This window comes from Radiomyces spectabilis (assembly GCF_025331425.1).
Source record: "Radiomyces spectabilis strain NRRL 2753 chromosome Unknown BYT42scaffold_11, whole genome shotgun sequence".
In the NCBI taxonomy this organism is placed as follows: Eukaryota; Fungi; Mucoromycota; class Mucoromycetes; order Mucorales; family Radiomycetaceae; genus Radiomyces; species Radiomyces spectabilis.
The window spans coordinates 525,631-553,539 of record NW_026251936.1 but is presented as its reverse complement, the minus strand read 5'-3'; the positions used below and the strand labels follow the sequence as shown (position 1 = coordinate 553,539).

The window sequence follows — 27,909 nt, the reverse complement described above, 5'->3', positions numbered from 1 at the left end:
CAATTTTTTCCACAAACACCGTGTCTCCGTTCACAAGCACCACCAATCATCCATGATTCCAGCGATTGCAGACTTGTCCCACTTGACCGATGTTTATGGTAGGTGATTCTAACAAAAACTACCGTGTAACCATGCCGCGCGTACCTTGATCAGATAATCGCGCGAATGGTATCATTCATTTGCGCGCAGCATGGCTTCTACTATAATTTACCAAATGATCACAAACTTACAAAATATATACACAATTGGCATTGCCTCCTAAAGATGGGCCTAATAATCGAGTTCTCCAGTATACACAGATGGTCGTGTCTCATCATGTAAGACCCGAACGGATCCCCCTTCGCCTTCTTCTTCGTCCTCTTGAAAATACCGATCTTGAGCATCTTGTGTCTCTTGCTCCAAATCATCGTATATCTATATGATCCTGTTAGTTTCGACATTGCTATAAGACGATTTTTGTCATCCTACCTCGTTATAATCCACCGACGCGTAATCAAAGTTGGTCTAAAGAACATACGCTTGCGTTACAAAAAAACTGCATCAAACTTTTTCATGATGGCTATGATCAATCCCACTTACATCTTTGCCAGCCAAAAATCGTTCTTCCATTAATCGAATAAATTCTAATCGTTGCTCATCACGAAATTGAAGTTCTTCTTCGGTTGGCATGATTGGCTGATTTTGTTGACTGGGTAGAATGTCCAATAAATCAGCCTTGGACGGCAATCCAAGTCCGGCCGTTGAATCTTCATCAGCAGAGGTTCGATCCACCGACGTTGAGTTGACCTCCTTCATCATGACATCGTCGTCTCCATCATTGGCTCCCCGCAACCCTTTATTCCCGTGCTCTTGATATTTTTCGTTTTCGTCTTCTTCGTCTTCTTCGTCGTCGTCGTCTTCTTCTTCTTCCTCTTCAAACTGCTCTTCTTCCAGACCTCGCTGATATTGTACCTGCTTATCGGCATAATCTCGATCGATATTGCTCAGAATTCTTTGTACAAGGGTAATGTCGTTTGCAAATGGAGCTTCTTTTTCCTGATCAGGAATATATTGTCCAATATAGTGTTCGTACAGCACTGGATCTCGCAATTGCATTGTTTCATCCGAAAAATAAGAACTGTTACGCAAATGCCGTTTCAAGTATTCGAAGCGTCGGTTATGCACCACAGTATGTAACGCTGACTTTGGTTTCCTCGGTTGTCGATGGCCCAATGAACCAGTGACTTCCATGGATGAAGTCGAAGCATCAGGACTGTCGCCATCGGCATGCAACAATCGTTGTAAATGAAAGCCCACCTCGTAATCGTCTACCGTGCAACAAGAACAACAATGAGTATGATTTTTCCAAAGTCAATTTATCGAGAATAAAATTACCTTTTAGAGGCTGAAATGAAGCCAATGTGTTTTGTGACAGATAGCGTCCCCATTTCGTTAGAAAGAGGCCGGGATCGGTATCCAGTATTTGTGCCATTTTCTGGACTTTGGCTTCACTGCTGAGCTCCGGTTCATCTCGTTTCAGTGTCTTGAAAGGAATAACGTCAAGATTTCTTGATATATATGAAAGCACCTTGTCTTTGCCAGCCTGATCCATAGATGTCGAATGAACCTGCAGCATATTGACAGAATGGCTGCGCCTGCGGCACCAACCTGCCAGATCGCTCCGCTGAGCCAATCACATCTTTTCAAAATGAAACGACGATCCGTGACTGCTCCAAAAAATGCAGCGCATGAACCTGTCGAAAGTGCTTGCTCAAAACGCACCACCATCGTGTGCCGTCGACTGGAACCCGCTTTGCAATTGATGGAATTTGCGTTGCAGGTAAACCCGCGAGATTTCTTTCCAAACGTTTTTTTGCTAATATGATTTCGATGACTGTTGTTGCTTAGTCTGATGTTAATGCTATAATCGAACGTGCTACGGCCTCGACGCTGGATTCAAAAAGGTAAAGCGCAACGGATCTGTCGATCGAGAAGTTTGTCCTTTGGTAATTCACCACTCCATGTAGCGTTGTAACCTTATTTATTGGAACGGTGGAACCGACTATTGTATACTACGGGAAATGCAAAGACATTTACAGAACGCTCCATTCGGTGCTATTCCGGGCATGGCGGAACCGACACGGTAGAGTGTTATCTCTGTCTTGTCTTTTTTCCGACCAAAAAAAAAAACTCAGTCGTGTCTGTAGATTGCGAAACGGATTTCTCCATTTGTCGTTATGAGCGAGGGTTACAATCGACCGAGTACGCTCAATTGGTAGTCTATTTTGATCTGCTCGATTACATGAAACAATATATTTATACGCTTCCTGCCGAGGTACGATCCCATTTGCATAAAGAGAACCGTGGCCGGTATTCATCGCAATTTTCTCCATTTTCTCAGGAGGCACTGCTGGCTGTACAAAATTTAATGAAGCCACATTCTATACTACACGATCAATGCTATGCGCTTTACATTACCCTATGTCGCTGCATCAAAGATGGGGATATTTACGCAGCGGCGATCCAGTTCCTGAAAGATCAAATACCTTCCGCCAAACTAGGTGAGCCAACCAAAACGGCATACGCTTTTTATAGGCAGATCATTGATTTCCTGGTAGATGACGATGTATTGTCTGAATTGCTCTTGTTCTTGCAAAAGGAGATAGCAGCAGTCAAAATCGTTTCGAATAATACTTTTTCCGATACCCAGTCGACTGATCATTCCCAGCGCAGAAAACAACTTATCCAATTGCTTATTTCCATGCCATGGGATCAAGGCAGCCTTTTGATTCGCCAAGAATTCAAAATGGTCATGCAATGTTTAACGTCGCCGACCAGTCGAAAAAGGCGGCGCGCTTCGTCCTTCACGCTTTTTGATCAAGAGCAACCGAAAGAAACCCTAGCAAGTCAATGGTCTACTACCTGCAAATCACAAGATCTGTACCCTCTGGATCGACACAAACAAGCATTCATCACCTTGTTCCAATACACGCAACGGCATGGACATCCTATGCAACCATTGGAGTTACGTCATGTGGATCCGAAACGCGTAACGGACGCAGCAGACATACAGGTCGTTGACATGTTGATCGGAAAGTTAGAGACACCGTCCGAGAGTGAACCATTAATGGAAAAGATATGGATACAGTGTCAATTGCAAAGCCTTCAGCTACTACGAGATCAGGCTCCCGGATGGAGATCGATCTTGAAAATGATGGTCCAATTTGCCGATCTGTGGGTAAAGTAAGTCAAGTGCGCCAAAACAACTTGTCAAACAAGAAATTAAGTAAGCCTCCATTCCAGCCAGTTATCAGACGCTGGTGCCATCCAATACTTTGGCGAAATGATCGCAAGAGAAGCACTGTTCATGGACTTGTACCATCATACTCTGAAATTGGTCAACATTTACAATAACCTAGGTGAAGTGCTGGTCACCTCATCGACAATCAAAGTATGTTTTTTGCCTCTGTCAATGCGGCTTATTCTTAACTTTCCTTTTTTTTATTATGCATAGAAATTATGCTCTTTACTGCTTGCGACAATGGACCATATTTCGGACGCGAACGAGTTGTGTCGTTATCGAGATCGTGCCTTTGCACTGGATGCGGTGGCCACCGACCCCACCGAGCCTTTATTTGGCTCTGTGGACTATTGGTGCAACGACTTTTATTTTCAGCTCACCAAAGTATGCAATCAGCTGGTACAAACAGACAATGACACTATTTTCTCACTGGATGATACGGAACTGCCGATATCATCAGAGGCCCTTCATATGTTGGTCAAGGTAAACAAAAGATGACAAAATACCGTAGTATCCCGTGCTAATTTTGCGTATATCCCAGCTTTCCTTTATGTGGCCTTTCCAAGTGCTCAAAAAGCTTGTGTCTGCGTGCTTTGAGAACCGAAATCAGCACTTGATCATTGTCCCTATTCTTGCGGGAATGCAACGTCTCTCGGGTCTCAAAAAGCAAAGCAGTAGGCCATCGTTGATGGTACTTGTACTCCAACACCTGTACAATTCTCTTGATTCGACCTTACTCACGGCGTTCAAGCCCAATATTCTCAGTTTCCTGCAAGCCAGCTGTCAACCGGTACGTCGGCGCTGATCGGGCAAAAAAAATAAAAATAAAAAAATAGTGAGACAAATGAGCAATATATTGATTAACCGCTGGGTGAATTAGGATCCAACGAAATCATGCCCGATCATGTTGGTTTCCGACCGGCGAATTGAAGCAAACCTCGGACTCGTGTTGGATATCCGTGAATATCTTTCTGCGTGTATAGTTCCCTCCTTGGAAATCGGCGTCAACATTGAACAACATACGTCAAAGTCACGAAATCAGCTGAAACTCCATCTGCAAACCCTCCAGGCGCTTGGCAATCTCAATGATGACGGTCTCGAAAAAGCACGCAAAACTTACAGCGATCATTCTGATTACTGGCCAATAATGCTGGCTATGCGTCCTACGGACGTACTAGATGCGCTGTTATCGCTGCTGACGTTGCGAGAATCCGGCAACGTGGAACACCAGTTGTATAGTCTTGAGGATTGGAACGCGATCCGCTCGTGTATCAATACGCTCGTGTACGTGACCCGGAGCATGATGGGATCGGAGGTTGCGCCCGATAAGGATCGACAGGACGAGGTTCCATCGCTGACTACGAAAAAAGAGAGTTTACGAAATGAGATGGTCACATTCATGCTGGAGCGGTTGAGTCAATACGGTAAGTACAGGCCGGTGAGCGGTCAATGACGATCTCCCATCTCTTAAACCTCCGATTTAGCTTGGCCTATTCGGGTCGTGTGTTACGATATTTACACCCTATTCCTCCCTTTGCCGCCCAAGATCCGTATTCCGCGCTTCTTGGTTCAAGTAACGGGAACTCTCAATGGCGTTTTCGAGGAACTATCCAGTGATGATGATACCCCTGATTCCCACGGAGATGGCCAAGAAGGGTGGTGTCTTTTCGTTCAAGCATGCAAACTGTCCAGAACATTGATGAAGGAATTATTCCGAGTAAGTGGGTGGGGGGGAATCTTGGAAGCTTTTTGTTGTATCGAGACTCACGGTCTAATGCATGCATAGCAAAAAGAGAGTTGGATGTCCAGTCTAGTCCTGTTATGGAAACATCCGAATGAAGACACGATTCTGACACCCTGTTTCTACCGGAACCTGTATCCCAGCCATACACCGAGTGTGCAATCTGAATATCAATTGCTTCTTGACACGTTTTTAGGCGACCTGTATGAATCGATGAATGATGCACAAATTATTCGCAACTACAGCTATCCCGTGTCGCAAATGTGTCCAATGGCTCGGCGTTTAACCGATTCTGGTAATTTTATTTTTCTGTGTCTCCTTGCGCGGACGAACAATGAAATTGAACTGACTTTGGAAAAAAAAACTGAACCTTTTTTTTTTTTTTGGCGCGCGGTGATTCGATGCAGACTGTCAATCTTTTTTTAAAGTTCTGTACGTGATCAGATTATTGACGCAATGTGCTTCGTCGCTGAAAATGGCGGAAACAGAGGCTCCTGAGAATCCATCATCTTCCATGTATGCAGACGCCAACTTTTTCGTATCGAATCTTATTCGATGCTTACAGGTAAGATGTCACATTTGTGGAATAACGGAAAATCTCGATTGACTAACCACAAAAATATAATTTAGAATCTCAAGGAATGGACGGGGATTTCCGCATCACGCCACTTGATTCCGCAAAGTGACAAAAAGCCTTTTTCCGCTAAGCTTATCCGCGAGTATCTGCGGGAGAATTACAGTAACATCCAGAAGAGTGAGATCATCGAGGATCGTCAGACCGAGACTCAGGAACATGGTTCGGTGGTGGAAATCTTTTACCCATTTCCTAATGAGGCATGGCACTCGGGGCGATCGCTGGCGATACTGACGTTCTGCATGTTGTGTTATGTGAGCCATCAATTGCAGCGGACCGAGTTGCAAGATCTCGTCCGTGTACTCATGCTTCAAATTGTGGAAGGACTCACGGATCAAGAACACCGACAAGCGTTTCGGCGGATATGCAGCCAGCAAGTGAAGTCACGTACTACTCAGTGGAAAAAAGCCAAAGAGAGGAAATCCAAGTTGGTTTTACGGCCCATCATGGCCAGCGATGAAGAAATCCTCATTCGGTCGTATGTTAGTTTATTATCATCAGTGGAGGAACAACGTGCCATTCTTCAAGCGTTCGAAATAGCCGAATCACATCCTCCTCAATCTGCCGCCATCTATCTTATGCCTCAGGAATGTAGATTTCTAGCCACCTGAGCGCGTTGACCGTTTAGCCATCGACACCGGTTGTATAATAGGCAAGTAAAAGTAGCATTGTCGGCCCGAAAATACAAGAAAATTCTTCAACGTATCACACGAAACGTCAACCTACCATATGAAACGTGATGAGCTATTCAGGGCAAAAATTTTACATGTCGAATCCATAAGATCAGAAAATTTTTTCATGGTTTAATAGATTGATGGTGTGTGCGTGTGTGTGTGTTGAAGATAACAGTTGGTTCGTGGCGCCGACTTGAAGTATTTTTGATATTCTACGCGTGCGATGATTCGATTGTTTGTAGGTCCGCTCACAGACAAGAAAAAAGGCGGAAAAATTTTCCCCCAGAATAAAAAAAAAAGCTGTGTGGGTTCTAATATGATGTGTGGAATCTGGCCTTTTTTCTTTTGTAGTTCCTTTTCCTTTCCACTGGTGACGATCACTGCGTACGTCAGTAACTTCTTATAAGAATGTTCGACAAACTATGTGAGCCAAGGGCCATGGGCAGGGAATATTTTTCGGTTGCCTTTTGCGGGCGGTCGATGATTTTGCATGAACGGACGAGTTACTGGGATACGGTTGACCCTGTTCCCCGTTCTTGTCCCACACGGAGTATGAAAAAAATTCACATAAAAATAAAGCCAGTCTGAGAAACCGCTTGCTGAAACCTCTGTAATTTGGTTTTGTGCACTTGCAGGCTTTTGCTTATGGTAAGGCTCGCTTTTTTTTGAGGCATTTTTAGCTTGATAACAAAAAGAAAGCCATGGATGATGTACAAAAGAGGATGACCAGTTTTACCCCAAAATGACTCATGATTGGCTTGTTTTCCATCACTCAATGTTTCTCCCACAATGAAAAATCGGCCAATGATCTTTTTTTGGCAGCAGCACATCATTCATTTCCCCATAGTTTTGGAGAAGCAAAAAAAAAAAAAATTCTTATTTTGTCAGCGGGGCGAAAATAAAACATGGTTCGATAAATTGGAAAAGAGTGAAAAAAAAGAGCGAGTTGGGCCCAATGTGGCTTTTTTTTCTTTTTTTTTTCTACCATTCATGCAACTCGTGTGTGGCTTGAGCACCCCGACTGGCTGTTACGGAGTGTGATGATAATGCATGTTCTTCTTTTTCTGCAACGCATGATGACATCCAGGTTGGATAAGAGATAAACGTCAATTTGGGGTGATAAGAACTGCTTTCCATGGCGGGGACTCAAGATAGAAAAAGGAAAACGGCAGGATGACGGTCCTTTTGTGTTTCTCATGAAACATTGGTTTCATTTGAAGTCTTCCGATCGTAAGCGACGGGGATAGAACATGCAGTCGTCCACTTTTGCTGTTATTTTTCTTTCCAAGATGGAAACCATCAATGATCCACATCTCCATAGCAATAGTCAACGATGCTTATTGGCGTGAATGATGTCAGTCATGTTCCAAGATTCTGTGGTTTCTACTGCAAAGGGTCCCTTTCAAATGTCAAAAAATCGAAAAATTTCTAAATTGGGTCTTGGCCATGGTTACCTAACCAAGCAGACCCAGTCACTGATCGCGACTATTTTTTTTTTTTTTCACCAACTGCGATCCAAATCACTCTTGCACAAAGGCCAAGAAAAATGACGACGACTTATGGATATACAACAATTGAATATACGCTGTTTTGCTTATCCAAGCCGATATTTTTAGAAATTAGACTGGCAAAAAAAGGGCCAGGCAAACCAAAAAGGTGCAACTGAAGAGAAGAGCTGAATTGGAAAAGTGGCACGAGAAACCTGGCCAATAACTGATTGAATGTCCCGGTGTGTTGGAGAGGTTGAAACCGAAAAGAAAATGTCACTCTATTCTGCCCTTCGGGTGGGATTTTTTTTTCTTTTTTTATTGATCCGCCTTTTTTTTTGACGCCTTTCTTTTCCTAAACCTTTTTCCCCTTCTTTAATTCTTTTTGATTGTTTGAATCCACAAAAATAACTGCACTGATATGTCTGGCTTAGAATCTATGCATATATCGGTACCTGATACAAACGATTACTATTCTTACAAGCAGCCCCGGGGTAGTATATCGTCCACCACTTCGTCTTCGTCCTTATCGCCTGGCGGTATGCATTCCGCCAGTGGTCTGCAATCACCTTTGGCTTCTCCACGCGAATGGGGATCCGGACCTCTTGAACAGGAGCCCCAAAGGCGGTCGACCAAACGTGGTGTCAGCACCTTCATTAGCAAACTTTACAGGTAAAGCCAAAGAAGAACCTTTTCCTGGACGCATAAAGTCGGACTCACACTCGTCATTTTTATAGTATGATCAGCGGTCGCAATAACCAACATTTGATCTCATGGAATCCAAGTGGCACCTCTTTTCTCGTTTGCAATGCCACTCGATTTGCTCAAGAATTGCTTCCCGAGCATTTCAAACATTCTAACTTTTCGAGTTTCGTGCGTCAATTGAACATGTAAGCAGCATACCAATTGCCCTTTCGCACTTTTTCTATGTATCGATTGGTTCTGATCTGTTATTTTTCGTGCAGGTACGGATTCCACAAGATCAATAAATCGTCTCGCGGACAACGCGGCAACAACGAAAATGAAATCTGGGAATTCTCCCACACCAAATTCCAACGCGGCAGGCCCGATTTGTTAGAAGACATTAAACGTAAAGCGATGGATTCTGAACTCTTGCGGCGCGAGACGGGCGATATCCACGCTTCGTTTGCCATGGTGCAGTTGTCGCAGGCCGACCTTCTCCAGCAATTCCGTGGACTCCAAGAAAACTTTTCCAATCTCCTTCAAGGGTTTGAAGATATGAAAAAGATCCAACTTCAGCAGCAAATCATAATTCGTCGTCTAGCCGAACGTCAAGGCATCCAAGTCTCCACACCATGTACGTATTGATGACATCCTTTACTGCTGTCAGTAGCACCGATTTGTTCAACTCATGCGTCTTTTTTTTTAATAGTGGCTGAATTTGAAAATAAACATATGCTCAATGACGAGCAACCGCGTGTCTTTGTCACATCGCCAGGTTCGGGCATGTGTGGTGATTACGGTCAGCCTACGCCTTCGTGGGAGATGGACGCGTCGAACCGATGCCCACCCCAAATGCGTCTTGATCATCAATTACCCCCACCCGCCACCTCCACACAGCAAGATATGATGATGTCCATGTATGCTACGAGCTCGGCCAACAACACCTTCTCTTTCCCTACATCCACATCGACCACACTTCCGCCCAGTCCCGTGCCCAGTGTTCTCTTGTCGTCTCCTTCGTCGTGTGTCTCTGTTGAACAGAATGACTCTCGCATGAAGTTTGACAACCCCAACAATGTGGGCGGCATCACCTTTTCCGAATAAGTTTCTTCTCTGATCTTTTTTTCTTTATAATCTTTTTACCCTCTCCTTCTTTGTTCTTTACAACTCTTTTTTTTTATTTTATTCTGCCTGTTTAACTTGTGATAGCCATTTTTATCTTTTTATCCCATCTCTTTGCGCTTTTTTCTATTTCCTCCTTTGCCGTGATATATGCCATTATTTGTAATATAACCGCTTGTAACAATCTGATTCAAGCTCTTTACTTTTTTCTTTTGTTTTAATTTTACTGTTATGTTCGTACCAAGCATAAAGACGGGGTTTTCTCATACAGAGGGAGTTGGGCGTACCTGCATGAGGAGCACGTGACCCATGATTTGGTCCAACGACAGTGGCCCCGCTCTATGGAAAAAGTGTATGCAGCCGAATCTATGACAGCGTTGATCATGGTATGGATTCTCGCCGTGCTTTCTCTCCGTTGTCGCACCAGGATGCAAGCGACCATCGCCTGTATTCACAGGAATCCGATCCTGATGAGCCGCATCACCCACAGCCATTAACGGAGAAACAGTCATCAACTATTTACGACGAATTTAACCAACTGGAACAGTCGGTCATGGCCGATTTCCAACGCTACTTGACCGACGTTCAGGAGCATCTTTCCCTCGACAAGGCAGCGAGCCATGACGGCGAAGAATCTGTCTTGTCGCATTTAGAACCCGTTCCTTTTGTGACTGACATTGAACCCCCTTTTGATGTCGCCAACACGCGCGATCCCCTGGACGCATCGGTCCATTCAGAATACGACATTCTGGAAGGCGGTCCTCGCGATCATTTGAGCGATTCATGGCAAAATATTGAAGAGCAGCAGCGCCACGTTGGAGACGAACAGAGTGAAGCGTCCGCATCAGACAATCAGTGGCGACAGCAGAGCACGTCACCGGGACAGTATTTTCGGGCCCGCTCGCTCCCCTTTGAAAGCGTGGATCATGTCTGGCAGCATCGCAAGGTGAGCCCAGAAAAAGTTCATTTGCATCCTTTTTTGTAAGATGGCTTACCTTTTGGTAGCCTTCCTTTGCGACGCACTCTGCACGATCGAGCAGCTATAACCGAATTTTACCCCAGCACGCTGAACAAGTAAGGGTTGTCCTGCTGTTGTCTTGCATGTGTCCGAAAAATAGGCTCACCAAGGATACGTTTTAGCCATCCAATGTCGCTTCAATCACAGATGATCCCTTAGCCCATGTATTCGTAAGTGTTTCTTTATAAAGGACCTTTTTGATCCACAGATAGTGAACCAATTTGGGCACATCGTAGAAAGCATTACCATCGTCTCTGCAAAGCAACCACCATATCTGCGATGATTACTTAAGCGCGATCCTTTCCGCCCTGACTTTATCACCCACCTCCAAGCCCACCATCAAACAGGATGACCTTTTGCATGCCAAAGAAAAGACAACAATCCAAACATCGGACGCCGACATTGCAACTCGTGTGCCTCGAGAAAATGATGCAGCGAATAATAGGTCTGCTTCACCGCAAGTCCATCCTCTCTATGAAGTGTACCCAAAACATCTCACTTTTCATGACTCCACCTCATCCTCTTCATCCCAGTCTCAGGGCAATCTCGTGCAATTAAACCTTCGTAATTTATCGCCGCACGAGCCGCTCGAGTTCTCCCTCTTCTGCGCCCACAGCAAAGTGACATTTCAAGCGCAGCAAGGCATCGTTGAAGCAGATACCTCTGTCAATGTGGCTGTAACATATCATGGTCGACGATCCTTCACCCTACCCGATATGTCATCTTGCCATGATACCATTCTTTTGCTGATCAATCAGGAACACAGCAACCAGTTGCCTGTGGAGATCGTGAACTCGGCCAATGAAGATACACAAGCCGACACTGCATCCTTGACAGCTTTATCAACACCAGTCGTTCAAAAAGTCTCGGATTCGTCCAATCGATGTAAACCGGGTCGTCCACCCTGTCGATTTTGCCTTCTTGCGCAATACTATCCCGCTAGATAAATACATAAAGAGAACAAAATTCATGTCTCCCTCCAATCAATCGATTGCGCAATACTTTTCTTTGTTTGGTTGTTTATTATTATTTGTGACGGATCCATTGGAAGAGGAGAGAAAAGGAATGAGAAAACTGTACAGTGGTGTAAAATAAAAGAAAAGAACAAAAATGAGAAATCCAGTCTCCAAGATGAGGTGTCTACCAGGATGCTTTCTTGACGCCGGGTAATTCGCCGTTTAATGCTTTAAGACGGAATTGGAATCGGCAGAGCTTGAATTCGCGAAGGATACCTTGACCGTGACCGGTGGCAACACATCGATTCTGCACAAATGTGGGCGAGGATTGCTTTGGCATGGCGTTGAGTTGCAACTGAGCTTGATGACGAACACGAGCAGGAAGCGTCTCGTTGCGAGTAATGTAGCGGTACGCTTGACGGGTCAATTCGTTATTGGCAACAGCTTGACGAGCTTTAATATCACGCAAAATACGGCAACGCATGGTATCGATTAATGTTTCCTTGATGCAAGCAAAAGAAAAACAACAGCAGTGGCCGGCTAACTGCACAGAAAAATGTTGCAAAAACTCTCGGTTTGCCACCCCGGCGTGACCGTTGATTTGTGTTGACAATTTTCAGCAGCAAAGCAGCGCGGCGTGACTGCGCAAGCAGATTGGACACGGAGAGCCTGCGGGCGCTCAGAGATTTAATCGACCGTTCTTAGTTTAGCGGCTGTCTTTTTTTTTTGCCTCTCTATTCAATACACCTGAATTATGGAAGCTGGACAGACTACCAGTGGGTTCGGCAAGAACCCAAGACCGCCAAAGGTAATATTCGCAGATAAAAAGCAGACTTTGGTTTTGTATGGGATGGCAAAAAGTTGACATCTTTTTCTTTGATATTGTAGGTCAAAAACAAGAATCCCGCTCCTATCCAGATTACGGCCGAGCAGATTCTTCGTGAAGCCCACGATCGTCGTCTAGAACCAACCCATTCCATCCCTCAACAGAAAATCACCGATTTGGAAGAATTGTCGGAATTCCGTCAACGCAAACGAAAAGAATTCGAAGATAACATTCGCAAGAATCGTCTCAATGTCAGCAATTGGCTCAAATATGCAGCTTGGGAAGAAAGTCAATTGGAATTTCAACGATCGCGATCCGTGTTTGAGCGTGCTTTGGACGTCGAATGGCGTAACATTGCCATTTGGTTACGTTATGCCGAGATGGAGATGAAGAACAAGAATGTCAGCCACGCTCGCAATGTGTTGGATCGTGCTACCACCTTGCTGCCACGCGTCGACCAGTTCTGGTACAAATACACTTATATGGAAGAAATGTTGGGCGATGTTCCCAAAGCACGCAATGTGTTTGAACGCTGGATGAAGTGGGAACCCGATGAGGCAGCATGGCAAGCCTACATCAAAATGGAACTTCGTTACAATGAACATGAACGAGCCAGAGCCATTTATGAACGATTTGTCAGTATTCACCCTGAACCAAAGCATTGGATCAAATGGGCCAAATTCGAAGAAGAGCACAATAATTTGGGTAAGTCGACCATTGTTTGAACTTAGAGACGAAGGCTAACAAAAAACATGCTGACACGTTTTTTTGGGAGCGCAGATAAATGCCGAGAGATTTATACAGAAGCAATACAGTATATGGGTGACGATAAACTGGATCAAAAAGTGCTTGTTGCTTTTGCCAAGTTTGAAATCAAGATGAAGGAGGTGAGTTGCTGCTTTGCTCGCTGGCGTTGGTGGGTCATTGTGGAGAAGCTGACCCGCAGAAATTTGCTGTTTCTTTCTTTTTTTTTTTTAGTTTGAACGTGCTCGAGTTATTTTCAAATATGGACTGGATCGTCTTCCGAAATCAAAATCGGAATCCCTCTATAACCAATACACGAACTTTGAAAAGCAGCATGGCAACAAGGAAGGCATTGAAAATGTCGTCATTGGTAAAAGACGTGTTCAGTATGAAGAAGAGATCGAGGCGAATCCAAAGAATTACGATGTATGGTTCGACTACGCGAAACTGGAAGAATCGGCAGGTGATGCTACACTGGTGCGTGAAGTATACGAACGTGCTATTGCACAATTACCACCAGCACAAGAAAAACGGTACTGGCGACGTTACATTTACTTGTGGATCAACTATGCTTTATACGAAGAAATCGAAACGGAAGACATTGAACGAACCCGAGAAATTTACAGCCAATGCATCAAACTCATACCACATCAACAATTCACATTTGCCAAGATCTGGCTCATGTATGCCCAATTCGAAATCAGACAGCTCAATATCACCACGGCAAGGAAACTGCTTGGTCGCGCCATTGGTCAATGCCCCAAGAACAAATTGTTCAAAGGCTATATAGATCTGGAAATGCAGGTAAGCCCTCCTCCACATCGGTCCTTGGGTCGCCTTCTTGTCTTCTTTAACTTTTTTTTTAACACGTATAACTTTTTTGTGCTTGTGTAGCTTCGAGAATTTGACCGTTGTCGTACCCTTTACACCAAATATTTGGAATACAATCCCGCCAATTGCACAGCGTGGATCAAGTTTAGTGAACTGGAAAAAATGCTGGGTGAGAAAGAACGTTGTCGTGCCATTTTCGAATTGGCCATCGGTCAGCCCGTGCTTGACATGCCGGAGTTATTGTGGAAAGCGTATATCGGTAAGCAAGCGTTGCGATGAAAAAAAAAAAGCGAAAAGTGAAGGATGAAAAGTGCTAACAGTGAGCATCCAACAGATTTCGAAATCGAAGAAGAAGAGTACAAACGTACGCGCGACTTGTATGTGCGTTTGTTGGAGCGTACAGATCACGTCAAGGTGTACATCAGTTTTGCTCAGTTTGAACTGTCGGTACCCTACGAGGAGGGAGATGATCAAGGCGTACGACGTGCACGCAAGATCTTTGAAACTGCCTATGACAGCATGAAAGATAAGAAGCTGAAGGAAGAGGTATGTTCCTTGGATACCATCATAGAGAGGACGAGGTCACTAATGGACGGTTTACTTGCAGCGTGTATTACTACTTGAATCGTGGAAAGACTTTGAAGAGAATTACGGTACAACCGAAACTCAAGAAGCGGTTCAGAAGAAGATGCCCAAGGTGGTTAAGAAGAGAAGAAGAGCACCAGATTCCACGGAAGATAATATCATTTGGGAAGAATACTTTGACTACATCTTTCCCGATGATGAAGTACAGAGCAAAAATCTCAAATTGCTGGAAATGGCTCAAGCCTGGCAAGCCAAGGTAAGGAAAAGAAGAAAGAAAAAAAAAATGCAAGAGGCAAAAAGCCGGTTCTCATTCCTTTACTTTTTTTTTGTTTTCAGCAAAAACAATTACAAGAAAATCAGAATCAGAATCAGGATGCGTAATATTGATGTTGATAAGAAATATACAACTTACAGTATACATATATACTTTTTTTTTGGACGGTTCCTTATGATTATACATTATCAATGTATGCCATGTTGATCAAAGTAGGCGTATTGGAAAAAAAAATTGGCATGAGGAAATGTGGGGAAACTACATAAGAACATTGGATGAGAAATGCTTCCCACAATCCTATATTGTCGATCTTTTTTTTTTTTTTTGTACTTACTTATAGTGGATGCATGATGCGCTTCCCGGCCTATTCTTTTGACCGCACTCCTGAAATTTCTATTTTCTTTAGTTGAAGAGAGTCCGGTGTGAGCCAGTCAAATTATCTTACAATACAAGCACAATGAAAAAGAAAATCCATAACTGATTCAAGTCCGAACATTCTGATCATATTGGTGCAACAAAAAGAGTGCCCATCTCAGATACAACCAAAAGTGACTGCTGTGATTTCTTTGTGATGGCGTCGTTGCTCCTGACAAGTGGGAAAATAAGAAGTCTGAAACGGACTACAGGATGATGCAATACCTACAAGTAATAAGTCAAGCGCATGAATTTTACCAACAAAAGTCTTGCTTCTACTCGCAGATGCGCTTAATGATTGGTCAAGGAAACATAATTGAATTGGCTGTGCATTGCTAATTATAGCATTTTGCGTTTTGCCTTTGACACGCGACCTTGGAGTTTCTGTAAAAACAAACCTTGGATTTTTTTCTCCTGTAAAATGACGCACATGCCATCTTGGCAGCGGTTTTCCGAAGCCAAAAAATAAAAATAAAAAAAATAAAGAGAACCGAAAGGGGATGGGTTCGTGTGATAATATTGTGTTGCTCAGGCGCGCACACAGGGTCGATCACTCCGTCAGTGACGAAATCGAAAAAAGATGAGATGAGTTTCGGACAACGACCAACGTGGCGAAAAACGCCCACATTGTGTGATTGTATTTGGTCAAAAATGGGATTTTTGCTTTGGTTGAAACCGTTTCATTGAAGATCATTTGGTTAGAAAGCTTTGGTCCCCCCCCCCCAGATTATAGTTTGTGGCACGCTATTTTCTATCGATGGTCACCCACATCACCTCCCTTGTCTCTTTGTCTCTCTCTGACTTTCTGTCTCTGCTCTGCGCCTCAATTTTTTTTTTTTTTGATTCTTGGCCCAAGTGATCTCGGCAGGCCCAACTGTGTCTTTTTCGTCTCCTCTTTTTTTGCGTTCTAATGTCCCCCTTTTTTCCTATCGCGTCTCCGTCTCCCCCTCCCCCCATTCCTTCCTCACCCCCCATAAAAAAAAGTTGAATGCTTTACTTTTTCACCAGTGCGCTGTTGCATCGACCATCAAACTTGTCGCACTTCCCGTGATACACATCCACTCACACACTACACGCAACACACACATACACAAAATGCATCTTTCTTTTTACAGAGATATAAATATCATCCACAGATTTATTTCTTTCATTGTTGGAAATAAATAAAAAATTCTATATAAACCCGGTTCACTCAACCCACAATACAAAATTCCTGCTTGCTAAAAACAGTGTATCCTATTCCATCCCATCCTACTTCGTTCCTTCTTCCTCTTTACTTATTGTTATTTATTATTTTGCTCATCAAATTTACCATGGATATTCCCAATCTGTTAAATCAACCAACCCAAACCGTCAAAGAGAAACCGTGCCTGTGTCACTGGCATGGCTGCGGGAAACGGTTCTCAAGGCGATCGGATCTTATTCGTCATCGACGGATTCACACCGGCGAACGGCCTTACCAATGTCACTGGGTAGGCTGCACCAAACAATTCATTCAAAGGTCCGCCCTCATTGTCCATTTGCGAACCCACACCGGGGAACGACCTCACATATGCGATTATGAATTCTGTGAAAAGACTTTTAGTGACGTACGTTTTTTGTCAACAACATTCACAATCATCCAATACTTACACACTGTTTTTCTTCTTTTTCGCCGTCCACAGTCTTCATCTTTAGCTCGCCATCGACGAACACACACGGGCAATCGACCGTATGCTTGTTACTGCGGGAAATCGTTTACGAGAAAAACCACTTTATCAAGGCATCAACAAATCCATCATCGATTTCATTGTCATTATAACCTTCCTCCCAATACCCCATCACCTTTTCCGAACCCATCATCGTCTATACATGTCTCTTGGTAAGTTTTGTCGTATTTGCGTCATGCTTCTTTCTTCGTTCTCATTCGTTTTTTTTTAGCATTCCGCCATCCCATCTACCGTTATCACCTGTGAGCTATCATTCTCCTTCTCCACCGCCACCCACCACTTCATCGATGAATTATCCTTCTTTAACCATGCTTCCATCTCAATTCTCTCTACCTTACCCGTTGATTAATGAATCGTAAAAACCTGTACCTTGTTTTTTATATATCTGTGTATTAATTGAAACAAAGAATGTCGTCCATCGGCTCCTTGATACCGTATTTTTGATCGATTTTTTCTTTTGTGTCACTCGCTCGCAAGGTCGTTCGAAGCGCCCCTTGAAAACGACTATGAATTTTTTTTTTTTTTTTTTTTTTTTTTTTTTTTTTTTTTTAGGTCGCTCATCGTGACAGAGATTCCTTGAATCGGTTCTTTTCCTGTTTGTCCTGGTTTTTTTGTTTCCCTTCGATAGAAGACGATGCAGGAGAAGGATGGTGGCGGCTTTTACGTTTCGAAACATAATTTACCATTGCGTGTGCAAATCACCCCAGGAAAAGGACGTGAATATGTAGCTTCGACATCATTGGCCTCGGATCAAATCGTTTTCAGAGTAAGGCCTTTTTCTTTCAATGATCTTTGATTGTGTATCTTTTTTGATGTAGCGGGGGCGGGCAGAGTGGGGTTCGGAATCAAAGGCTAAATTAAGACGGCTTGGGATTACAGGTGCATCCTTTTGCTGCAGGTAAAATTTTGATCCACCGCTGACTGGTGAGAAAAAAAAAAAAAAAAAAAAAAAAAAAAAAAAAAAAAACAAAAACTGACCCGCCAAAACCACAAAACCAACCAACCGACCACGATGGACGAACATGAAAATGCAGCCATCTTTGATAGTTCCAAGAAACGCGTGTGCGCTCATTGTCTTTGCACGCATCCCACTCGATTTTTCCGACTTCACTGTACTGGCTGTGATCAAGTATATTTCTGTTCCCGCCCGTGTGCTGACCAATACCTCGGTGACGGAACACATCAACAATTAGCATGTGGTGCGTTGCGCAAACTCGCTACCCTCAAAGCCGATCGTCATGGTAAAAGTGTTGCCAAGCTCGTGGTGTTGATCCTGTGGCAACGTCAACGGGCCGCTCCGATGTGTGAGGACGCCACCATTCCACCCACCTATGACGACGTGAAAGCACTCGAATCGCATTACAGTGACTGGTCCATCGACCAAATCCAGGAATGGCGGCGGCTGCACCAGTTCTTTACCAAACATCTCGGCCCTCTTTTACCACCGAACCAAACAATGACAGATATCATGCATCTCGTGTCACGGATTGAATCCAACGGGTTCGGCATATTTCTTGAAAAGGCACTCTCCAACGCCGATCCTATTGGTCGAGGTAAAAAAAAATATTTTGGGCTACACCCTAGCTACCAGGATGCATCATGACTTGATCACTCCACACGAACCCAGCAAAACTAAATCAATCTAACCTTTTAGCCATCTATCCGTTGGCCTCGCTCTTGAATCACAGCTGTGATCCCAATTGCGAAGTAGAACAATGTACCGAGCATAATTTGAACGAAGAGGAATTACCTATTGTTATCGATCCATCATCACACGGGCCCGACGACGCTTCACCCCCGGCTTCGGCTGCACTGAAAAAACGCACTAAAAAGCACATGAAGCAATCCATTGCCAAGCCTTCACCTACCACCTATTATCCGCCAGAATTCACACAGCCACGCGGATCGTTTCGCATGATGCTCATACGTACCCTCCGGTCCGTCCCAATGGACGAACCCTTGACCATCTCCTACGTCGACACTTCCCTTCCCGTGGCGGCCCGTCGCCAAAAATTATTACAAGACTACTATTTCGAATGTCAATGTGCCAAATGTTTACGCGATCTTGATCGCTAGGCCAATTTGTTTATTCCGCATTCCATGTGCTACAGTATGTACATATAAAAAAGTAGACTTGGGAATCATGTTGGAAAAACCAATATCAATAAATAGAGTAAAAAAGACCGGCGTCATCTAGCCAGACAGACATGAACAAACTCTTTTTTTTTTACAATGAATAAATGATGATCGGTTTCAGAAGTTAATATGGGTGGCCGCTCTTTGGGTTTACCTTTTTTAATCTTATCTGATGCAATGATCATTTTATCCGTTTTCGTTAGTGTCAGTGACCAGAAAGGATAGATTACATTGTGCAATGCCACTTTTTGTTATTTCGGTCATGCTTCTTGCCAAAAAACGAAATTATTAGGTGGTGGATCATCTTCTGGTTTTACATTACATCTTTATTGTGAATCCATCGTCAAGGACGATGACCTGAGCGCGTTATCCTTTTTTTGTCTCTCTTACTTTTCCTCTCTTAACCCCCAAAATCTTAAAATCACTGTGTACAACGTTCGGCTGGCTGATTTCGATTGCCCTTACTGAAGGATTACTTGGACCACCATCAATCCCATGATGCCATCACAGGCTTTCTTCTTTTTTCAATACTTGGGTGATCCCACTTGGTCCATGCTTTTTTTTTTCTATTTGTCATCCCCAACTGTATCCTTATCTCTCGGCTTCAGGGCCATTTACAGAAAGCTAGACGGTGATGAAGCAACAAAAGTTCCCTTGATCAAAATAACAAAATGTTGACAAACAGATTTCATCCAATCCGGAACTATACTACATCGGGATGTCTTAATCTAGCTTGTTCCATTACTGAGCTTTTGTATACAGTGCAACAAAAAAAAAAGTCATGCATAACATCACATGCACTCCACCTAAAATAGCTGTGATGTCAATATCTTTATTGCTTTGCTGTTGCATGGCCTGTTCCAAAACACACGCATGGCCTATTCACTGGTTGTTGCACATGTTACATTTTATTTATACCACAGCACAAGCCATGTCGCCAGTGTAACGTGATTCGTTCTCATTTCCGATCACTCTTTTGGGATGACGGGGCTGTAGTGAATAAACGATATGCATTGATTCAGATGGTCTTATTGCAATATTGTCGTGCCAAACCGTTGCATCCAACGACACAAAATGCTCTTGCTGTCATGGACGGCCAAGGACAAAAAGGGAAAATCAATCCTGGATATTTGTTTATATTTAGTGTCATGTGCTGTTTGTTTTTTCTCTCCCTCTCTCTTCGCCTGTCTCTTTATAATGTTGGAAATGCGAGTTTTCTTTAATACTGTTAACGGTGATTAATTGTGAGCAATGATCAGAATGATGGGTTGGGGGATGTTTGTGAATTGGAGAGGGGAGATGACGTGCCGGGGAATGTATTATTCGCGTTGGAGCCGGGAGTATCCCCTGGGGCGGCGGCCGGGGTCGCGTTGTTGTTGGGATTATTCACCACATAAAACATAGGACAGTTCTTGTTGGTCTTCATATGGCCCAGTTGTCCACAGTTACCACATCGTCTCATGGCGCCTTCGCGTTTGCCTCGAATCAATCCTAGTACGGGGTTTTCCGCCAACGCCGCCTGTTTCGCCAACTGCCGCTGACGACGTCGTTCCGCGTTTCGTTTCAGTTTCGCCAACTGATCCTGAATTCGTTTCTTCATACGTGCATTCTTTTCCGCATCATCCGTAGGTTCTAATGCCTCTGCACTAAAAAATACAATGCTTTTCCATCAATATCTGTTGACACAAACCTCAGTTTGTTTTGTTTGTTGGGTCGTGACTTACCTTGTTGCCTCCTCTTCAATCATCTGCCGTTGACGTAAATAAGATTTGATCACCACAGGATCACGCACGACTTCTTGTTGCCACGATTTTTCTCCATTGGGTTGCCGTATTAATCGACGGATCACCAAGTATTTGTTGGGATTGTTCACATGATAACTCGTACGGGAACTCAAACTGCCCGTGACGGAAATATCATCATCATCCACACTTTCAGACGGAGCTCGTTCGTAACGTCGGTTATACGACGGCGGCATCGGCGACATGGACACGGGACGACTGCTTCGTCGAGAGAAATTCCAATCCAATTCCGACTATCAAATAGCAAGCTCTTTAGTATCACACCACGCAGTTTTGGATTCTAGCAAATCATTCATTACCATAGCAGGACTGTCGGCGCGTTCAGTGTGATCATCAAATTCACTGTCTTCTTCACCTTCATGATCCGATAGTTCAGGCTCTACCGGGTTCGACAAGGAATCCAGTTGCGCATTCCAGATGCGATGAATCTATATATATATTATATAAAGGTACAGTTTGAGTGACGAGGCCCCTGGTCATGGTTTTCGTTTCTTTTTTTTTTTACCTCTTCTTTGTAAATCTGTTGCTGTTCAGCTACGTTGTAACGATGAGCACTTTTTGGTCGAGCTTCAATTTGAGCTACAGAAAATCCGATCGGTCAGTATCATAATTTACACGCCATAGTTTTCTTCTTTTTCTTTTTACCAAGTTTTTCTTCGGCTGATTCGCCGGCACGTAAAAAGATATCTTTCATGGAGACTCGAATAAAACTGAAGCCTTCACCACGGCCGGTAGGATCACCGGCACCGTACAATTTCAACATGGCTTTGCCTTGCGAGGCATTGATGAAATTGCGTGTAGCGAACCAGGGGGCCAATTGTTGTTCCACTTCCAGTTTTGAATCACCTTCGCCCGTTTCGTCTTCGTCATTGATATCACCGTAACCAAGATCTTGCAAATGCCGTTCACCCACCAGCATACTCTCATACAAACAAATCATTTCGGGCGTCACCATTTTCTGCAAGTCTTCTTCGGACGGAGCCTCGCCACCGCCACGCACCGTCCAGTAACCGCCCCCTCCTTCTTTATTGCGACGATGGAACTCCAGAAACTCTTTCAACCGTTGTCGAATCTGAATGTCAGAGTATTCCGGGAACTTTTGCGCCAATCGACTCATTTTCAATCGATACAGGGGATTTTTTTTTATCAGACGGTAGGCCACGATCTGTAATCGATTACGGATGGTCGTAGTAATTTTTCGGGAGTGAGGACCAGGCACTTCTTGCACAGGATATGTTTGACCAACAACAAACGTGGCGGGTATTTCACGGATGTAATACTTGGTATTGCCTTTGTAGGTGCTTTTCACCATTAAGAAATCGGTGTTTTTCACCTCGTGCCGGAACAGAGGCGCACGAATAAGGTTGTTGTACAACACCGTAATGGTCTGACCAGGCTCGACATTGCCAAAATTCATGAAAGGAGAAGTATCGCCAATATCCAAAACAAAAGGTTCACCGATATCGAGCTAATATGTATCCATGTATGCACACAAAAAAAAAGCAATGAGGAAAATGGCCGTCTTGTCCCGTAATCAACAAAAAATTTACTCACCGAAGGCACAAATTCGTCTTTGGGATCGGTTTTTCGATAATAGTTGATAATCAAGGTACCCATTCCGACATTGGAAATAATGGGTGGATGTTCCTCCTGTTCACAATAAATACACACAAATACATCAGCTACCCTCAAGTGAAGAATTCTTCTCAAAATAAGGCGTTCACTTACCGAGAATTCCAAGAGGACAAACATGCTGTTGTCCTTGAGCGATAAATCTTTTGTACTTCGCATCAGTTCGGCGGCGTTCTTCTTTTTATCTTTTCGTCGGTTCTTTTTACTGATGCGGACGCGAGAAAAGGTAATGTCATGATTAAGAGGTAACTGTACAAGTGGACGATGGAACGATCGCGCCTCGGCCTTGGATAATTTGGTCTTGTACTGTATCGGTTGAGAAGAAGGAGACGGTGAGTATGGAATGGTATACACAAAGTTGTGCAAAAAAAAAAAAAAGGATCTTACAAAGGCGGGATGTAATCGGAGAGCAGGTAACGAATGCTGGACGACGAGTTGGCCGAGGGTCTGGCGCACACGCACCAGGCGTCCGGTATAATGGGATTCATAGTATTTATCGTTGGATAGATTGAACCGGTTGAGCGGAAGCTTGCTGTGGGGTTCCGTATCCACAGGGTAAATGATTGGTATCTGATGAAGCAGCGTTAGACCAAACTTGCGCGAAGCATGGGAAAACAACGGGCAGAAAAGACTTACTTTAGGCAGTGGTCGTGGCAACGGTTTGCGACCTCGCTTGACATGTTTTGGTTGGATCAACTGTGCTTTGGTGGCTTCCACTTCTTCGCAATCAAACAACATATTGGGATCATTTAGATCCAAAGAAATCTTCATAAAGGCTTCATTTGGTTTTTCTTTGTCCCAAATAATCGCATCCAACCAATCACCCGCTTCCAATCGTTCGTTCAAATGCTTGTTCACCACCAAATTCTGTTCAATCTGGCGGTTAGATGACCCCTTGCTCCTTTGCTCGATCACATTGGATGATTATTCATGCAGATACTTACATCGTCCGGTGACTGTGATTCTCTAAAGTCATGCAAGGAAAAAAAAACCAGTTGGCATCATCATCTATTTAGCATGAATATGATATGAGGGGAAAGCTTACCTGTCCGATTCATCTCCCCATTGAATGTGGTCCTCCCACTGGTCCAAAACGATGGAGTGATATAATCGATTGTCGCGAACATCACGCGATGGTGATCCTGTGACAAGAGGCTAATAATACATGGGACGTCCCCACCCATTGTTTTAGTCTCTTGTTGATGATCTTCTTTCTCTTTTCTTTTCTCCTTTCATTCTTTGCCTACCCTATCCGAGGTATCATATTGATCGTCTTCACTCTCACTGCTTGACACATGGTCTCCGTCGCCCAATATCTCTCTCTCCAAACGACGTCGTTTCGTAGCGGTCTTTTCGGCCATCCATCGAAGATTGCGATCGCGTTTGGTGGTTTTCGTGAAGAGGACTCGATCATCGGCTTCCATTTCGTATTCATAGTTGTCGCTCAACACGCCTGCACACAGAACTGTTATTCAACTGTTCCAATCGATAAGACCAACAGGTTCTGATTACTTTACCTAGTTTGACAGGTTGAAGCTTGGAAGGTCGTTGAATCCGGGCCATGAAGAGGTCGGAAAACTTGAGAATCTTGTCTTTTTCGAAATCGGGAAAGAGTTGTTTAATGTCCACTTTCCGAGACGGTTCATTGTCGGTAACGGTAGGTTCGGTCGATAGAGGAGGCACGGCTAGTGGTGCTGCTGAATCGGTGGAGGATATTGCTGTTGAAGGCTGAACTGGTTTGACTTCCTCTTCTTCCTCTTCCTCTTCGTCGTATTCGTCGTAATTATCGCTGACCATGCTAAGTCGTGAACGAGGCAAGGTCTTTTTGATAACGCCCATGCCTCGATGAAAGTTTTTTTCAGAGAACATGGCATCGTCGGGAACCACTTCGTCAAAATCGGAGTAATCCACGGCATCGGTCGAATGAGCCGTAGGTACGGGTTGCGACGGTTCCATGCCTTCGTCGTCATCGTCGTCCCCGCGTGAGGTTAAGCCAAATGTGTCTGTACTAAAGATCTTTGAAAACACACTCGCATCGACATCTTGCAGTGTCTTTTTCAAATCCTAAACAAAAAAAGAAAAAACAACAAAACGACTCGTCAATGATTATCCAAAAAAGGGCGTATTTGGCATAGATCAACGGTCGTACCTCGTCTAGATCATTATCCAGTCTTCCCTCTTCGTCCACATTGCCAAAAAAGTAGCCTGCAAACGACATGGTATAAGCGACAAAGGCACACTGAAGGAACCCACGCCAGTGGTAATAGAATTGCGGAGATTAAAATGGACCGCACCCATCAACGCTTTTTTCAGATCACTCTCTTTTGATTCAGCCTTTCAGTAGTAAACAACAACCAGGCAATTATAGAGTGGAGTGTTCCTGGGTTTATTAACATTGTAACGTCAGCTATAGATCGAAATAGCATAACAAATGATCTTTTGTTGTTCTCCATCGATATCTCCTGCTGCTTTATTGTAATGTCACAACAAATTGTATTACATGGCACTGTGAGCAAATGGATCGTCCGTTTTTGGGTTATTTTGTATAAAGATAGAGTGGTCGTTCAAAGCCTATACAAGCACTAGTTAAGCTATTTTTTGTTTTTGTTGTTATTCAAAAAAAAAAATATGCTTACCCTTGTTCTCATTTTCAGAAGTGCCTAGTTCTTCTACCTGTTTGAACCCGATCTCGTTCAACAAGTACATTTGGTAATCTTCAGGATGTAAAGTGATTTCTTCATATACATTTTGAGTATCCTAAAAAAGAGTTCCCGATTTAATGCCCTGTACTCATGATATTTTTTTTTTCCTTGTGATAACGACGTCAATATACCTCTGATAACTTGGCTCTTCTGGCATACGATTCATAGCGTTGCGGTTCAAGCACAAATACACCTCCTGGTTTCAATACTTTGAAAGCCCTTTTGAAAAAGTCTTTGATGCCTTCATCACCCCGGTGAATGTGAATCCATTTGCTGATACTGAGTCTATAGTTATCTTTTTGTTTTTAGAACCGTTCCTCTTCATGTCACCCCTTCTATTGATTTCCTTACGCAAGCACGGTATCGTATTGTTCTTCTTCGACTGTGCTTTCCATCCAATCCATCGCCTCAAATGTCACGTTGTAAGGAAATCCTTCCGGAAGAGCCGTGGCTGGCCTGGAAAGAGCAATAAAGCCAAACATGTGTGTCATGGAGGTTGGAAAGTAGTGGAATCGCATCCCAATATCTAACGGGGAGGTGTCATCCTCCGTGCCCGAAGGATCACTGAGAGAGTACGCTACACCGAGTAGCGAATTGGCTTTCTTTATCAGCGTGTCGTCGATATCCACACCGTGAATATGAACAGGATGGTACCGTTTGGCTAGTCATTGACGATGATTTCAGCTAAAGGATAAAAAGGCCCTGATTTTCCTCTTGACGCTTACCAATAGTGATGGTAATGTTGCCCGAATTGCAACCGATATCCAGTACATGCTTATCCTTGAACAAGTGGCTCGGCAACACGTCCAATCGTGAATCGTAATTCTTGGATTTGTTGCGTCGATCGCTGCAAGTCGTTGATCACAGAGACATTAGTCTGGGAAAGGCAAGCCATAACGAGTGAAAGTTGGAATTTACCTGTAGTAATTGGGATAATTGCCGTAAATGTAACTGGTGGTCTTCTTTTTATTTTTGGCTTGCATAGGCAACAGAACACCGGTACGTGGTCCCAGGAGTTTGCTGTCATTGGACGATTCGCCGATTTCCTTCACATCCAGTCGTGTTCGTGAGGAAGCTGGCCTCTTTACCTGGGGCAACGCCGCATCGTCTTCTTGATTAGAATGACGCCGTTTTGCACTGCTCATGGTAAATACAGTGAAGGTTCAATAGAGCCAGAAAAAGGCCCTGTTCAAATTTGGAAATGTAACAAAATCATGCAGTCACCGCATCCACCTCCGCCTCTCTTTTCCTTCCTTGTCTTATTCAATGATCGAGGGCGCTTTTATCATTTTGGTCACTGATGAGGATCTCATGGTACTTATTTGCAAACAAGCTGGCGCCGTGTTGAATTGTAAGCGCCTGCATGCTTATGATTGGCATTCAATAGCCATTACAAAGATGTACGTAGCGTCTCATTACATGTATAAAAATGTGTGTATGTGTATGTAATATTATTTACTGGTAAACCAAATAATTCACCGCGAAAAAATATACAATTGCAGGTGAGATTGTTTGTTGTTGTTTTCTATGTCCAAAAAGCTAATATGATACAGCCGTGTGTGTGTGTGTGTGTGTGTGGAGATTACTTCTTTTGTTGGCTGTTGGTCTTGTTCTCCATCTCCTTGAACTTATCCTTGGAGGTGTTGGAGAGGGGATCAGGACGTTGTGCCTTGCTGGCTTCTTCATTTTTGATTTTGCCGACATGATGTTTGGCAACGTCGGGCACTTCATTGTTACCTACAACGTTAAAACAATCAAGTCAATATACCATTTTGTAACAAGTGAACCTTTGTTAAGGAAGAATAGACAATTTACCCTTGTTGTTCTGTCTGCGGGCTGTGGTGTGAAGTTGACGCGAAATACGGGATGTGACGATTCTGAATCGATACATAATGGAAGTAAACCAAGGTGATTGTTAAAAAAAGTAGGCAGCCTTTTAAATGGGCCAAAGAAAAATCTAGTCAAAAAATGAAATCAATCTGATGTCATTGGCCACCCAGCCGACTCCGTTTCGGTCCTTTTTTTTTACATATGCTCCAAGAGGGCGGTATTTTTTTTTCTTACTGGTTCATCATTCTTTTGCAAATTTTCACTTTATAGTTGAATGAAAGATATTAACCAGTTTTCCATGCTAGCTAAAATGAGTTTGGTACACCGAATAACTGCACTTGAGCAGCTTACACGGAGGTTCTAATGCACTTGCACTATTTGAATGCGGTAAAAGAAAAAAAAAAGTCAATCGGCATGCACGGTCTGGATGGTACAATATCCTTCAGGCAAGTCAATGATGGAGTGGGGGAAGTCGTGAATAATGGGGTTGACTTGTTTTTTTTTGACACTTCAAATATTAAAAAAAAACCAGTGTTGATCATGGCAGGGTTGTTGTGACTTGCCATCTATGGCAAGAGTTTAAGCAGTCAATCATGCGAATTTTCCAGGGACATTACCAAAATAGGTTTAGTGTACTCTATTTGGATGATAAGCAGCTGCATCATCATTTCATGAGAGAAAAATAGGTTTTCCCTTGGCGCAAAAAAAAAGAGACAACCATCACCAATCAACGGGTCCAGTAGGAAAAAAAAAGCAGTTGTCTCACTTTTCATCAGAAAGAAGACAAGGTAAAAAAAAGATTTCATTCACGCAATACCCACACAACAA

The 27,909-nt window shown here is 43.6% G+C and overlaps 11 protein-coding genes across 11 annotated transcripts; 7 read left to right on the top strand and 4 right to left on the bottom strand.

Annotated features, from left to right (window-relative positions):
• Positions 1-270: 270 nt before the first annotated feature.
• Positions 271-1,591, bottom strand: BYT42DRAFT_501872 (coiled-coil domain-containing protein-domain-containing protein; the record flags this gene model as incomplete). The annotated part of the gene is made up of 5 exons (XM_051564792.1): positions 271-414; positions 469-504; positions 580-714; positions 787-1,307; positions 1,375-1,591. 5 exons carry the CDS (start codon positions 1,589-1,591, stop codon positions 271-273), a joined length of 1,053 nt encoding a protein of 350 aa, XP_051420524.1.
• An 869-nt stretch (positions 1,592-2,460) lies between these two features.
• On the top strand, positions 2,461-6,266 carry BYT42DRAFT_548371 (uncharacterized protein; the record flags this gene model as incomplete). Its single annotated transcript, XM_051566011.1, has 10 exons — positions 2,461-2,540; positions 2,575-3,222; positions 3,283-3,430; positions 3,494-3,763; positions 3,822-4,070; positions 4,161-4,704; positions 4,765-4,997; positions 5,067-5,316; positions 5,450-5,586; positions 5,652-6,266. 10 exons carry the CDS (start codon positions 2,461-2,463, stop codon positions 6,264-6,266), a joined length of 3,174 nt encoding a protein of 1,057 aa, XP_051420523.1.
• A 2,288-nt stretch (positions 6,267-8,554) lies between these two features.
• BYT42DRAFT_501852 (HSF-type DNA-binding-domain-containing protein) lies at positions 8,555-9,145 on the top strand (the record flags this gene model as incomplete). The annotated part of the gene is made up of 2 exons (XM_051564790.1): positions 8,555-8,706; positions 8,782-9,145. The coding sequence occupies 2 exons, from the start codon at positions 8,555-8,557 to the stop codon at positions 9,143-9,145; spliced, it is 516 nt and encodes a 171-aa protein (XP_051420522.1).
• Positions 9,146-9,689: 544 nt separating this feature from the next.
• Positions 9,690-11,684, top strand: BYT42DRAFT_71849 (uncharacterized protein). The gene is made up of 4 exons (XM_051572802.1): positions 9,690-10,568; positions 10,628-10,696; positions 10,763-10,810; positions 10,877-11,684. The coding sequence occupies exons 1-4, from the start codon at positions 10,011-10,013 to the stop codon at positions 11,585-11,587; spliced, it is 1,386 nt and encodes a 461-aa protein (XP_051420521.1). The 5' UTR covers positions 9,690-10,010; the 3' UTR covers positions 11,588-11,684.
• Positions 11,631-12,155, bottom strand: BYT42DRAFT_580564 (uncharacterized protein). The gene has a single exon (XM_051569509.1). It carries the CDS (start codon positions 12,078-12,080, stop codon positions 11,781-11,783), a length of 300 nt encoding a protein of 99 aa, XP_051420520.1. The 5' UTR covers positions 12,081-12,155; the 3' UTR covers positions 11,631-11,780.
• A 195-nt stretch (positions 12,156-12,350) lies between these two features.
• On the top strand, positions 12,351-14,963 carry BYT42DRAFT_616603 (uncharacterized protein; the record flags this gene model as incomplete). Its single annotated transcript, XM_051572088.1, has 8 exons — positions 12,351-12,404; positions 12,485-13,127; positions 13,203-13,309; positions 13,401-13,970; positions 14,061-14,256; positions 14,332-14,543; positions 14,605-14,838; positions 14,919-14,963. The coding sequence occupies 8 exons, from the start codon at positions 12,351-12,353 to the stop codon at positions 14,961-14,963; spliced, it is 2,061 nt and encodes a 686-aa protein (XP_051420519.1).
• A 1,620-nt stretch (positions 14,964-16,583) lies between these two features.
• Positions 16,584-17,135, top strand: BYT42DRAFT_501795 (uncharacterized protein; the record flags this gene model as incomplete). Its single annotated transcript, XM_051564784.1, has 2 exons — positions 16,584-16,859; positions 16,935-17,135. The coding sequence occupies 2 exons, from the start codon at positions 16,584-16,586 to the stop codon at positions 17,133-17,135; spliced, it is 477 nt and encodes a 158-aa protein (XP_051420518.1).
• Positions 17,136-17,569: 434 nt separating this feature from the next.
• On the top strand, positions 17,570-19,289 carry BYT42DRAFT_580556 (uncharacterized protein). The gene is made up of 4 exons (XM_051569508.1): positions 17,570-17,745; positions 17,859-17,877; positions 18,014-18,532; positions 18,634-19,289. The coding sequence occupies exons 1-4, from the start codon at positions 17,614-17,616 to the stop codon at positions 19,053-19,055; spliced, it is 1,092 nt and encodes a 363-aa protein (XP_051420517.1). The 5' UTR covers positions 17,570-17,613; the 3' UTR covers positions 19,056-19,289.
• A 954-nt stretch (positions 19,290-20,243) lies between these two features.
• On the bottom strand, positions 20,244-24,776 carry BYT42DRAFT_580545 (uncharacterized protein). Its single transcript, XM_051569507.1, has 14 exons — positions 24,699-24,776; positions 24,067-24,613; positions 23,797-24,002; positions 23,595-23,704; positions 23,494-23,515; positions 23,186-23,416; positions 22,937-23,119; positions 22,646-22,855; positions 22,472-22,567; positions 21,563-22,385; positions 21,423-21,496; positions 21,217-21,345; positions 20,840-21,150; positions 20,244-20,761 (listed from the first exon to the last, which is right to left on the bottom strand). Exons 2-14 carry the CDS (start codon positions 24,416-24,418, stop codon positions 20,371-20,373), a joined length of 3,138 nt encoding a protein of 1,045 aa, XP_051420516.1. The 5' UTR covers positions 24,419-24,613; positions 24,699-24,776; the 3' UTR covers positions 20,244-20,370.
• A 309-nt stretch (positions 24,777-25,085) lies between these two features.
• On the bottom strand, positions 25,086-26,396 carry BYT42DRAFT_616599 (Bicoid-interacting protein 3-domain-containing protein; the record flags this gene model as incomplete). The annotated part of the gene is made up of 6 exons (XM_051572087.1): positions 25,086-25,120; positions 25,186-25,306; positions 25,383-25,536; positions 25,603-25,912; positions 25,977-26,098; positions 26,170-26,396. The coding sequence occupies 6 exons, from the start codon at positions 26,394-26,396 to the stop codon at positions 25,086-25,088; spliced, it is 969 nt and encodes a 322-aa protein (XP_051420515.1).
• Positions 26,397-27,304: 908 nt separating this feature from the next.
• On the top strand, positions 27,305-27,856 carry BYT42DRAFT_71319 (uncharacterized protein). The gene is made up of 2 exons (XM_051572801.1): positions 27,305-27,527; positions 27,614-27,856. Exons 1-2 carry the CDS (start codon positions 27,445-27,447, stop codon positions 27,765-27,767), a joined length of 237 nt encoding a protein of 78 aa, XP_051420514.1. The 5' UTR covers positions 27,305-27,444; the 3' UTR covers positions 27,768-27,856.
• Positions 27,857-27,909: the final 53 nt, after the last annotated feature.

Coding starts and splice junctions, on each gene's coding strand:
- BYT42DRAFT_71849 (XM_051572802.1), top strand. CDS start 10,011: ATGGATTCTCGCCGTGCTTTCTCTCCGTTGTCGCACCAGGATGCAAGC. Junction 10,697..10,762: donor TACCCCAGCACGCTGAACAA/GTAAGGGTTGTC, acceptor GATACGTTTTAG/CCATCCAATGTCGCTTCAAT. Junction 10,811..10,876: donor ATCCCTTAGCCCATGTATTC/GTAAGTGTTTCT, acceptor GGCACATCGTAG/AAAGCATTACCATCGTCTCT.
- BYT42DRAFT_580564 (XM_051569509.1), bottom strand. CDS start 12,080: ATGCGTTGCCGTATTTTGCGTGATATTAAAGCTCGTCAAGCTGTTGCC.
- BYT42DRAFT_580556 (XM_051569508.1), top strand. CDS start 17,614: ATGCAGGAGAAGGATGGTGGCGGCTTTTACGTTTCGAAACATAATTTA. Junction 18,533..18,633: donor CGCCGATCCTATTGGTCGAG/GTAAAAAAAAAT, acceptor CTAACCTTTTAG/CCATCTATCCGTTGGCCTCG.
- BYT42DRAFT_580545 (XM_051569507.1), bottom strand. CDS start 24,418: ATGTTCTCTGAAAAAAACTTTCATCGAGGCATGGGCGTTATCAAAAAG. Junction 22,386..22,471: donor AAGACGAATTTGTGCCTTCG/GTGAGTAAATTT, acceptor GATACATATTAG/CTCGATATCGGTGAACCTTT. Junction 21,346..21,422: donor AACAGATTTACAAAGAAGAG/GTAAAAAAAAAA, acceptor ATATATATATAG/ATTCATCGCATCTGGAATGC.
- BYT42DRAFT_71319 (XM_051572801.1), top strand. CDS start 27,445: ATGCACTTGCACTATTTGAATGCGGTAAAAGAAAAAAAAAAGTCAATC. Junction 27,528..27,613: donor GATGGTACAATATCCTTCAG/GCAAGTCAATGA, acceptor AAAAAAAACCAG/TGTTGATCATGGCAGGGTTG.